The sequence below is a fragment of the Diachasma alloeum genome, unplaced genomic scaffold (assembly GCF_001412515.2).
Source record: "Diachasma alloeum isolate Michigan unplaced genomic scaffold, Dall2.0 Dall_scaffold_78908, whole genome shotgun sequence".
Taxonomy (NCBI): Eukaryota; Metazoa; Arthropoda; class Insecta; order Hymenoptera; family Braconidae; genus Diachasma; species Diachasma alloeum.
The window spans coordinates 1,007,596-1,021,084 of NW_021683643.1; the positions used below are offsets into that span (position 1 = coordinate 1,007,596).

Here is a 13,489-nt window from a genome sequence, read left to right on the forward strand (position 1 = left end):
GACAGTGAGATAAATGATAGATTATGCTAGATTACATTCTCATGTAAGAGCCCAGTTAGTTATCGTTTTGGTCAGTTTTTTTTTAATGATAAGTCATCAGCAACTTGCAGTCTAGGTTTCCATTAATACATAGAGGAGTTTGTGGGAGTGTCAAGACATGTGTACAAGGCAATGTGGAGATTCCTCGGTGGTACATGGTTACCGGATGTTAATCTAAGTCAACTACCAGATAAAACTAGGCATACGCTGCTAAACAATGTCATAACACTTTCTATGGAACTAATAGTCGTCAATCCAGGAGATTACACACGAGACGTTTATAGAAACCAGAGGGGAAGAACGTTCATATGCATTGGAGAGTCAACTAGGGATTGGTGGTGACTTCCGTGGACCTTGCATGCACATTTCACCAGTTGTTGAGTTATTCACGTGTGGGATTACGTTTTTTTTTCGGTTTCATTTTGAAAATAGAACAGGAGAAGAACAGCGATTATGGAGAGTATGAAAATATAGTGGTTAGTCAATAATTTTTTGTGCCCATTCTCCGTGAATAGTGTCACGAATAATGGGTAAGGAGGAAGTGACAGAGGTTGAAAGGATTTTGTTTAAATCAAATACTAATGTCATATTGATGTTGCTGATATTTCTGGAATGGCTAGATTGGTGATATTACTGGGATACCTCTTGATTTTTCGAAGTGAGGAATACAGTGCCATGACTGCGCGCACGTTACTCCACTTTTGGGAGCCCCTGGAACTACGTGGACGTCTAGCGGATTCTGGTAATTGTTGGTCGGGTGCATTGCTGTCGATAGAGTCCAATGAGATGTTTGAATCACCATCGTCATCACCAAGCCCGTTGCTGAAGGACTTCCTCAGTGATGCGCGTCGATGTAGCCGAACACTTGGTCCCGGTGATGACCTGAAGAAGACAAGACGACAACCTGCCCTTTCCCTCATCCGTTTTTTTTTCTCGGTTTTATGGAACAAAGGTCTCGGTTATTTTTGGATTGACTTTGCGGGGGCCCTCAGCCTTACGGAAACGATCTCTTTACCCACTGTCTCTGTGTCTGTCTGAGTCTCTGTATCTGGGGGGGCTATTGCTTGCTTGATATTTCGGGGACGGTGAGCTGGTGATACCCGAGGATTTTCGAGGGAAGCTATTTACGGCGTCGGTTATCGACTGCTGGTGAATTATTTGGGTTGGGGATAATTCGATCATAGCGTCGGCCAGCCATTGGGTTATCCCCTGTCTACACTCGGGGGCCAGGAAATCTACCTGACGCCTACGTCTTGAAATATTAAAGACTCGTTTTGGTGGGGCTTGGGGGAAAGGCCGAGAGGGCAATTCTTGTTTCGAGTAACACTGGTAAAAATTTTGCGGGGAAATTTTCGGCCGCGGCAAGTGACGGTGTTTGAAAATGAATATGTTGATGGAAAAATTAATGGAAACTGCACTTTTATCAATTTTTGGCTGAATTTTCCATTTGAAATTTTGGAAATTTTTATTGTGGTTAATTTCCGCTAGTATTTTGGGAAATCTTGTCATTGAAAAATCAAGTATTCTGTTGATTTTCTATTCAAATTATCAGAAAATGGATAGAATACTCGATTTTTCAGTTCAATTATTCCGTGGAAATTCGGAAAATTCAGGAAAAATTGAAAGTTCATGTCATTTGGTTTCTGAATTTTTCTGTTCCATAGAAAATTCAACCCAGTTGCCAAATTTCCGGCTCACTCTTACTGAAAACTCATGAATTTCTTTGAACTTTATCTAAAAATTGAATTTTAGAAACATTATTCCCCTAAATCGGATTCAATGTCACTCTCATTAGAATTACTACCATATTTTCTATGAAAGTTTCTAAAAATTTCTAACAGTGTGTGAATTCCAGCTCAATTAGTCCAGGGAATTCATAAAAATCTTCAACATTCAGGTGAACGTATTCTTGAATTTTCATTTATGTTCACAGAAAAACAACACGTTTTGATTTTCAGGAACCCTTCACCGATTTTTAGTCATCCATCCCTCATGAAATTCAACGCGTGAAAGATTCTGGGATTTTCTCACTAATTTTCAGGGACCCATTTCCAATTTTTTGGAACCTATCACCAAATTTCAGTGATAGAAATGACCGATAGTCAGGCTAATTCTAGTTAGTGTCCAATATCACCAATAATTGGTGGTAGATTCGTAAAAATCAGTGACATGTTCCTGAAAATCAAAATTTTTTTCTCTGTATCCAAATTCCCCATAATTTGACAGACAATATTAATGTTTCCGTAACGAATTCCTATTCAAAACTGATATTGAATTTGATTTAAAAGGAAAAACTCATGACATTCCAATTTCCAGGTAGAATTCAAGTGATTCATACATATCAAGTAATAAGACAGAAAATTTTCCAACTTACTTGAATGTTCATCGGAACATTCCAAATTTTTTCCGTTTTTCTCCGAATAATTTTTTTTTTATCGTTATTTTTACATCGCTTCGAATCGGTTAGGGAATACCGCGATGATGATCAAGACTTTAAATGGTTAAAGTTACCCATTGCGCCAAGCCACCGGGATTCTCCGAATAATTGAAATTAAATTTATCATTTTCACGATTTCACTCATAATTTCATGATAAAATCAATGAAAACTGTAGATTCTAAGTAGACTAGTAGACTTAGTAAATATAGTCTTCAATTTTCAATCAATTCAGAATTTAACTCAATTTGATACTGAAACTTGATATTTAATTGAACATTTTAGGAGAAAGTGGTGAAATTTCCGTCTCATGTCCTCTTGAAACTATTTTGATTCACTTGAAACTTGAAATTTCACGAATTTTTGTCCCTAAATCCAATTTAATCCCACTCCTAAGAAAAAACTACAGAGCCGTCCATGAAATGCAAATCGCTTTTCAACATGCGACTAAACCCCAAATAATTTTCATGATTAATAATTCATCCAAAGAAGAAAGTCTCCTGTTATATCACTGTTAGAAATTTTACGAAATTTCAACGATTTTCCTTTGAACTTTCAAGAAATAACGATTAATAAACATTTTTCACAAACAATCAATAATAACTAATAAATAATAAATAAAATAAAACCATTCTTATTAATAAATAAATAAATAATAAATAATCTAATAAATAAATAAAAATGAACAATAATTTTTAACAGTGTTCTTCTCAAAATCTCGTTACTGGCCAATGGCCCTTGAATAAAAATCAATTTCCCCAATCTAAGAAAATTGTCCTCTCCCCGACCTTTTCCCTCCAATCATAATCCTAATGGATTTCACCCGGAGTTGACTCGCTCTCTAGATCACAAAAGTTGTGGACAGAAACGATTAAAGCCCTAGATTTCGCAATTCATCCAGTTTCACACCCGGCTATTTCATACAACACAGACGAATACTAGAAGCCTATGAAGTCCCATTGAGTCCCTCTCTCCCCAGCTCTTTCAACTCTTTACGCCAGTTTCTCCCGAATACTCCAAAAGCACTTGCTGTCTCTCCTAGAATAACCCCAGGGATTTTCCTTTTTCATCATTTTTTTATCTCCCATTTTTTCAACACAAAAAGCAAAAGCCCCCGAATTCAATTGACAAGGTACACTTGAGTGTCATTCACTGTCATTCGATCATACGAAAGAATGTTTTTACACCCTGAAAATCGATATTTTCGCTCCGGCACTATTCACTGCGGATTGAAGTGCCGAGCTCTGGCACTGAACGTTATGTCTACCTGAGAAAGCAAATTGATATTTGTTTTTCGGTGAGTTTGCGAAAATTCATGGGTTACTTCGTACGCTCTGTGAAGTTGGGTTAACCCAGTTTTTCCAACGATATTTGCAATTCCAAGGGGTTTACAGTTTGAATAAAACTTCTCTCTCCCATTTGTGTCGTAAATATTCCCTAAATATAAAACAAAGTTTATTTCATTTTCTCAGTCAGAGGTTTTTAGTATTTTTAGTGGTGAAACTCTTTTTAGAGAATAATGAGAGGAGCTGAATGCCAACTGACGTCGGAGCTATTTCAGTTACATCTACTTAGTCTCCTTCATTGGATTGTGATGTTCGAGTGGGACAGTACTTGTACTGAAATAGGTTCCCGAAAAATTATCTCTTTGGGTTTCAGTGAATTCAGATGGATTATTAGTGTTATTAATTAATATTAGATTTTTCAATTATGGTATTGAATGAATCAATCAATTATTTCAAACAGTATTTTCTTTAATTGAATTACTTGAGTACTATTAAAATAACGAATCAAATCAAGCATGAATGTATTCAATAGAAAACCTAGCAAATTCGCTAGTTTTTCTACTGGATTTTTCCATACCTGATAAAACAACTCATTTGGAATTTTTCTATCCATTTTGATTAAATAAAGTATTCATTAATTCTAAATAATCTCGCTATTCGAATCGAATAATAAATTGTTTCTCTTCACTCTGCGCAGTAATTCAATTTCCAACAGATAAAACATTTTATCACCAAATTTCTCACTTCAAAACAGCAATTATTCACGAATATTTAAGATATTAATTCAATTTATACTGTAATACACTGCGATCACTAGATTCTAGAAGATAAATTTTTAATAGAAATGTTTCACGCATTAAAATTTTTTCATATAATATTTGTCACCTTAAAATTGCTCGAGAATATAAATTTTTCGAAATTAATTTCCATCCACAGCTGAACCACTCAAATATCGCAAAATTAATCACCTTCAACATAAATCGAGTTATAAACGTGTGGTAATTTCACAGCAACCATAAGTGAAACTCTTTTTAGAGAATAATAAGAGGAGCTGAATGCCAACTGACGTCGGACCTATTTCAGTTTCATCTACTTATTCTTCTGCATTGAATTGAGGATTTTCGAGTGGGACAGTACCTGTAATGAAATGGGTTCCCAAAAATTAGCTCTTTGGGTTTCAGTAAATTCAGATGGATTACTAGTATTATTAATTAATATTACATTTGTCAATTATGATCAAATAAAGCACTTTATTTCGATTTTTTCTACTCATTTTAATCCAATTAAGTATTCATTAATTGGGAATCACCTCCCTATTTGAATCAAATAATAAATTGTTTTTCGTCACTCTGCGGAATAATTAAATTTCCAACACAGATGAAGGTTTCGATTTTCAGTGACATTTTCACTAATTTGCAGTGACATCGTTACAAATTTTCAATCTATCACCAAATTTCTCATTTCAAAACAGTAATTACTCACGAATATTAAAAATATTAATTCAATTTAAGCTGTAACACACTGCGATCACTAGATTCTACAAGATAAATTTTCAATAGAAATGTTTCACACATTGAAGTTATTGAATATTACTATTTGCCACCTTAAAATTGTTCGAGAATACAATTATTCGGGAATTGATTTCCATGCATGGCTGACCCACTCAAACATCCCAATAATTAATTCAACTCAACCTTCAATATAAATCTAGTCATAAACTGGTGAAGATTCCAAAGCATCCGTAAGTGGTGGATAAGCAACATGATGTTTCTCAAACGTTATTACAACATAACAATTATGTTTTTGCGAATAAAGATAGCAGGGTAAACGAGCGAGTACACAGCTGAACGTGTAAAACTTTGGGGTTGGAAATAGCACCAGGAAGGTGAAAATGGAATGATCTCGCTGCACTTGTGCTGGTGTTTGTGATAGGGGATCCAATTTGTGCAGATTCAGTCTAAAAGTTCAGTGTTCCATTGTAATAACGGGATAGGAGAAAACTACGAGATGATGGTATGGTTGAAGTATACACAGATGATTATCGTATTTGCTGTCGAGAAAAATTTAACCAGAAGTTTGAGCAGAGAAAGGGAGAGAGAAAGAGAGTGAGCCCACACACAATAATTGGAGAACAAAGGGATGACAGCGATCCAATTACATGTATTATCCACATTTTGCTTGCCGAGTTGGGTGGCCAATCAGTACGTGCGATAAATCATAATTAGGATGACGCAACGATGATTGTACCGAGGATGATAACGGAGCTACTCCTCACATCCGATATAGAACAGAGTTTAATGACAATCATGCTGGCAGACCAACAACCAATCAATGAACGTCCCACATCATTCAGGATTGTCATTCTAATTCTGGTAATGTACATCGAGATTAACCGGTTTTCATTGCGTAACAACCACAAATTCCCCTGATTAACTGTCATTTTTTAATTGAGATTTCGAAGTGATGATTCTGGGTGCATCTGCACCCAGGTAAATTATGTGTGCGAAATGATCTTCACCTGAAATTTTTCTGTTTACTTGACCCGTAGTTTGCTGTAAATTAATTAACTGCTGTTTTCATTCCAAGGAAAATGATTCAATTATATGAAATAAATGATTCATTCGTTCCAAGTACCATTCTTTCAAATAGTATTTTCCTTCATTGAATTATTCAAATACTATTTCTTCGATTCAAGCTGTTTGAATGCTGAAACGAATGCTGAAACAACGCATTCGAATCAAATAAAACACTTCATTTGAAATTTTTCTATTGATTTCAACAAGATTTTTGTTGGGAATTAATAAACTCACATATTTGTTCCAACGAAAATGTTGATAAATTCGTTTTTTCTTCGCTGTCTAAACAATGACTGCATTTCAAACCGATACAGTTATTACTTCGATCAAAGAAAAATTTGTTTGCGTTTGAAAAGCTATTCGTTTGATGCGAATAGGAACGCAAATGAGAATCTTATTTAAGTTTGAATGAGAGCTTTGTGAAGAGTTATTTAAATAAATTCGTTTATTTCATTCAAGCGAAGCATTCCTCCAGGTGCATTGTGAAGTAGTAAACCGTAATAAGTCGAGTGAAACAATGTTGTTACTTGAAAAAGAGTTGTTTCGGGGAAATGTTGGGAATTGCAAGCTTTTGAATGAATTTTCAATGCAAGGGTCTTGACATTTTCCTCTGCAATTCAATTTTCATTCAAGAAAATTTTACATTCACTCAATTGTTACCCTGCAGGTATCAGTAGTCACAGTTAACACGTGAAACTCACGTGACTCTGGATACTCCACTCTGATTGGTCGAAATTAGAATGGAAGAAATAATCAATTCCGCGACCTCGTGATTTTTGAGGGGAGACTACTATGAGTTTTAAAAGTTGTGGGTTATTGGAGTGAGACTTTTCATATATTGAAGATCGATTATATAGATCTAAAAACGAATAATTAGTGAAAAATATTATTTTTTTCAAAATTTTCGGAAAAATGTGTGGAACAACAATTACGAGTCAGTTTTTTGGAATTCGACTCCTACACAGCTGACTTCGGTTTTTTTCATATAAAAAAATTCACTATTCGTGTAAAAAATACAAAAAAAGGAAATTTAGCCACGTAAGAGGCGAATTAAAAAAACAACTAGCTCGTAATTGTTATTCCAAATATTTTTCTGAAAATTAAAAAAAAAATCCTTCGTCGCTCAAAAATTGGGGCCCTGGACTGTTTTTGGCATTTTAAGCGTTTTCGAGCAAACGAAAAATAAAAAAAAATTTTTTTGCACTAATTATTCGTTTTCAGATTTATATAATCGATCTTCAATATATGAAAAGTCTCACTCCAATAACCCACGAATTTTAAACCTCATAGTATTCTCCCCTTAAAAATGAAAACCTTGAATCCTTAATATTGTTGTTCATTTCTATATTTTTAAATTAACTCAGGATATGGATTATGAGATAGTAATTTACTGTCAAATCGCGAAGTTTTGCTTGTAAATAAAGCTTCCTCAGGCTGCCGACATCGACGGGAGAAAAATAATGTATTGTGGACCAAGGGCGGAAAGTCAAGACTTTCCGCCCGAGGTGCACATGCGATTTTCCGTCCCGGCGGGCGCAAAGTTACATTTCCCTCCCGCATCGCGGGAGGGAACTCTGACTTTGCGCCTACGCCGAGACGGAAAATCGCGTTCTAACCACGGGAAGTAAAATAAAGGACCCTCAGCCGCGTGCTTACCAACCTCGCCTTCGGCTCGGCTGGTAATTGCACTAGCCGCTGAGGATCCTTTATTTTCCCTCCCTAGGTTAGAAATATACTATTTTAACACTCCTGCAACAAAAAATTCGTATTTTGCTCTTTGACGAGCGGGAAGAAAGTTAATACTTTCCACCCTAGGGCGGAAAGTATGAACTTTCCACGCAGGGGTGTGAAAATAGTACATCAGAGTACAAGGGCACAAATTTCGTTTTCGACGAATGTGAAGTTTACAGGCCGAGCCGAAGGCGAGGTCTGTATTCACATTCGTTGAAAACGAAGTTTATGCCCGAGTGGTCTATACTATTTTATGCCACATCGTGCAGAAGTCGAGTTTATCGCACGCTGCGCTTCGCGATAAACTCGACTTATTGCACGGCGTGCCATAAAATTGATTTTTCAGTTGTATAATTATTATAATTTATTATCAGATATCAATTATTATTATTAAAGGTATTTGTATCCACCCAAATCTTTTTTGGGTTGTTGTGCCATCGATTTAATTGTGTTAAATCGACGGCACAAAGTACTAGCGATGTCTAGAGCCTAAGGAACTTTGAATTACAAGCGAAACGTCGCGATTCGACAACAAATTAGTACCGTTTCCTCATTTTTCCGACTATCCCATAATCCACATCCTGCCTTGACTCTTTTGTTTGTCTGCAACGAACTTTCGGGAAATACCCAATAATTTTGGAGCTCTCTTGGTATTATAAGTGAGAATTTTCACGAAATTCCAATTTTCTTCCTACATTGTACAACATGTAACGAACTTACTCTATACGTTTTACCACTTCACCACTGAATTGTTGAGAGAATTATCTGCGTTCTGCAGTTCATCCAACGTTACAAGACAGGTCAATGGGGCACTTTATTTTTATGGAATAACCTGGAGCTTTACTGCGCTCCATCCGCAAAACTGGTGACATTTTTCCACTCAGAGTCCCTGATTCAAGATAAGATACTGATCATCAATTTGCCAGTGGATTTACACCAGAATTTTTATCACTTCAAGTTGCAGAATTGGTAATACCCTCAAGTCCTCGTTGATTGCATCGTAACAGAAAGAAAAGGGGGAGGTGTCGAGTGAGACTCGCCTGGAGCAGTTCGAGTCAGCGCTTGGTTTGAGCGAGACTCAGGTCATGCTGGGTGTTGCCCTCAGGGATATCTGTCAAAGCACGTTTTTCGAGCCACCTGAACAGATGGAACTGCACTGAGAGGAGAGATAACATGCTCTCAAACAGGTCTTGTTTGAGCGGAGAAAATCGACAGGTCAAAATGAGCAAGGATGTTGAAAAAAAAGTTAAATAGTGCAAAATGAACGCTCTAAATTCAAAGGATAAAAATTGAATGAGCGAAATTCAAATTCTTTGTAAATATCTAAATTTATTTCAATTGAAACATCTTTGAGGGCTCAGACCCAGAGAAATAACGTCTTTGAATCGAATAGAACTTATTTTATCTATTTCACAATATTTTCGATAGCAATAAATAGACTTATTTATTGCTATATTTATTTCGATAAATGTTTTGTAATTGTATAAAATAAATAATTCATTTTGGGGAGACTACTGTGAGTTTTAAAAGTCGCCGGTGATTGGAGTGAGATTTCTCATGCATTGAAGATCGATTATATATGTCTAAAAACGAATAATCAGTGCAGCAAAACTAATTGTTTATTAAAATATTGAAAATAGTTAAGGGGCCTGTAATTTTAGAGCTAGTGAAGTTTCTAGTTTAAAATTTTTGAAAAAATGTGTACAATAACAATTACGAATTAGTTTTTTGAAATTCGACTCCTAATTTCCGAAGCTAATTTCGTTTTGTTTAATATAAAAATTTGCGCCATTCATGTAAAATAAGCAAAAAATAATCCTTAAAATATTTAAAATATATTCTCGATTCTTTCAGAAACATTTTTTAGGCTATTTTACATTAATTCTGCAATTTTTTATTAAAAAAAAAGAAATTAGCTGTGTAGGAGTTGAATTCCAAAAAACGAATTCGTAATTGTTATTGTACACATATGTTCAACAATTTAAAAAAAAAACTCTGTAGCTCAAAAATTGGAGGCCCTTGACTATTTTCAACATTTTAAGCGTGTGCGTGGCAAATAAACAAACAATTAATTTTTTGGACTAATTATTCATTTTTAGACATATATAATCAATTTTCAATATATGAGAAATCTCATTCCAATCGTCCGCGACTTTTAAAACTCATAGTAGTCTCCCCTCAAATTCAAATATTTCCACTAGAATTACGTGACACAGAAAAAAAGTTTTAACTTTCAGAAATCTATCACCAATTATTCCCGATACTGGCCACTGACTAGAACGACCCTAATTATCAGTGACGTAATTTAGGGTTTTATCACTGGAAATTACCGACAGTCACTAGATTTTATGACTTTTCGTTTATTTAATTTTAGAATGGAGATCCCGAAAAACAAGTTTTTTTTCTCCTTGTTAAAAACATGTTTCTACTCCTCGCATGTGGAGTGTATGATGTGATCAATCCAGGCACCTTTCTCTGTGTATTTGGCACATTGCTTGACAACACCCAGGGGACACCCCAGTATTTCTGTATTTGCATGGCCCAAAGGGAAATTTATTCACCTGGGTAATGAGACAATGAGGAGATCGAAAAATAGAATGGAATTAACGAGTGGAATGAAGAGAACACAACAATGAGCGTTCTCAATGAGAGAGTGGAGCTGACTTCCGGATGAATTGATTTACCCCTGCACAATGCTGGTTCAAAAGATGATGGTGTTTTGTTCTGGCGAGAGGAATAAATACGAGTGAAATAGCACCCGGGGAGAAAGTGCAACGTGAGACCTGTGAGGAACGACTCCTGAATGCAGTTGCTGCCTTCAAACAATTCCAGACACTTTGAGGAATAGACTGGGGGCGGTCGCAGGGGGTGGGGTGGTGGGTGGGTGCTGTCTATCTGGCTTTGCACTGCAGGGCTCTGTGATAAGTGTCGAGGTGCCTGACCTGGTTCCCCCGGCTCGACGACTGCTACTCTCGTCGTCCTCGTTGTCCTCGTCGTCGTGCGATGTCGCCAATGAGTGTGGTACTGAGGATGGTGCACTGCTGCCAGAGTCCAGCCCAGGACCCATCCTCGAACTTGACGCACCAGGGTAACTGGATTGCGCCAGACCTCCGCCCTGGGCCTCCTCGTTCTCCGCACGATCCACCTGAAAAATATTCCAAGGCATTATTGATTAAACCACTTTGGGAGAAGTGTATTGGCTTGAGGATGATTTTTTTTTGTAGAATACACTGTTAAATATTTTCGTCTGAATTTTCCGTGCCAAATTCCGGAAATTTTGGTCGTGTTCAAGTGAACACGAAATTTCAGGAAATGTTGTCATTGAAAATTCAGAATTTCGTGGGAAAATCAAACGGAACTGTAAATTTCCATTCCATTTTTCCCTGATAATGAATAGAACACCAGAAAATTCGGGTAAATATATTCCTGAATTTTCAGAAAATCAGGAAATTTCAGATTTCACTGAAAGTTCAATGTAATTTGACAATGAATGTTCATATTAGATTGAAAATTGCAATAATTTAAGGAATTCTCGTCTTTATGCCGCTTAAAATTCCGGAATTTTACTGAAATTTCATGATCTTTTTTCCCCTAAATCGCATTCAGTGTTACTGTTCTGAAAATAGGTAGTCAACTGTCCATGAAATTTTTTTTTTAACAGTGTAGAAGAAAAAATGAGGTAGTAGTACACTGAGAGAAATTCTTTAGAAAAATTCTAGTGCTGGTACTGAAAACAATCCCAATCCACCGATTACGAAAAATTCTGGTGTTGCTACGGCAATATTTCTAGGGATTTCTCACAACATTTTCGGGGATTTCGATGAAAAGTTCATATGAGAACGGGAAAAATTCACGTGCTGCTCACGTGGCTCTAGAATTTTTCTAGAGAATTTCTCTCCGTGTATAAAAGTAATCTCTTGAGCTAGATATAGATATATTGGGAGAATTGAAAAAAATGATTTCGAATAATTTAAATTTAATCTGAATTCTCATTATTCAATTCCTTTTATTTAGAGATAATTAGCAACATTCAAATTATGTTAGAAAAAAATCTGTTTTTTAAACATTCTCTTCTTGTGATAAAAAACTGTAAGAATCGTTGGAACAAACTTTCGAAACTTCTTTTCATTGAATTTCCAAGATGAATAAGAAATTCCATGAACAATTCGATCGTAAATTCAATTCAAATCGACAACATTGCAAATTCAAAATTTTGAAAAATGTCCAACAGTGTAGAATCAATTTCTGATAAAATTCTAAGGATACAGCATTTTTTAATGATTTATAGGACCGGAAATTCATTTTTCAAAAACTTCTCAATTTTTCCCATTTTTAAGATTTTCTCTAAAGTTTTCAATATAAAGAATGAATTCTACACTTTTGGAGTTTCAATAAAGACTTAATTATGCAAATGTTGAAATGCATTTCAACGAGAAAAAAAAATCAAATTAGTTGGGGAGCGTTACAAAATATTAAAATTTCGAGGAATTCGAACTTTCCATTGGTATTCGAAAAAAAAATTCTAACAGTGTGGAATCCACTTGCGATAAAAGTCTAAACACGTGGGATTTTGTTACGATTCGCAGCCCCAAAAATTCATGAAACATCCATTCTGCAAAAACTTCCCAATAATTGCACATTTTAAAAATGTTTTTTCACGATTCTAATGAAGAATGAGTTCCATACTTTTGAAGTTTCAATAAAGGTTAATTGCCAACCCTGAAAAGAATATTAGCGAGAAGAAAAAATATTTTAAAAAGATATTTTAAAGATGTTGGACATTCTTAAAAATAATTTACTTTTGCGGAATTCGCAATTACTATTCATTCCAAATCTCAGTAAAATGAGTTGCTAAAAATCCATAGGAAACATTCACACAATAATTATCAGCATCGGACAGATAATGCGATCCTCACGTACTCCGGTTTAGTTGGATTTTAATAATACCACCCAGGCTTAGTAGAAGCCCAGAGTGGGTCACTGTGGGATCAGCGGAGAGTGAGGCGAAGGGAGCGACACGGAAAAAAGAAAAGGGACGTTTTGCGATATCACGTGCAGGACATTTTCCAGGAGTACGGGACTGGAATATGTTCTCTCACCGTCCCACCACCACTCGCTTGTTTGCCCTCCTTCATCGGCCAGACAATGCGGGGGTTCATGAGGTGGAGGAAAGCGAGAAATGCCCGGGACGAGGCAGAAGGAAGTGGCACGAGTCAAGAGTCCTCTGGGTTATGTACGTACGTGCTTATTGAGCACGTGTATACGTAAAATATCCGATTTAGTGGTGGCCTGCCGCGGACGAGGTACTGGATGTACAGCGCGTCAGAGATTATGAGGTGAATGGAGGTGTGGCGGGTTATTTACAGTACACTTACAGAAAAAATTATTTTTACTGAGATGTTTCTTTCTTGGAACAAGTATT

General features: G+C 36.0%; 1 protein-coding gene across 3 annotated transcripts in view; it reads right to left on the minus strand.

The window, feature by feature from the left end:
• The window catches only part of LOC107047717 (potassium/sodium hyperpolarization-activated cyclic nucleotide-gated channel 1), a 118,931-nt gene that overhangs the window by 29,922 nt on the left and 75,520 nt on the right, over window positions 1-13,489 (minus strand). For all 3 annotated transcript variants that reach the window (XM_029126724.1, XM_015270520.1, XM_015270521.1), the window contains one exon: window positions 11,010-11,212. In XM_029126724.1, coding sequence (XP_028982557.1) covers window positions 11,010-11,212 — 203 coding nt within the window. The remainder of the gene's footprint in view (window positions 1-11,009; window positions 11,213-13,489) is intronic.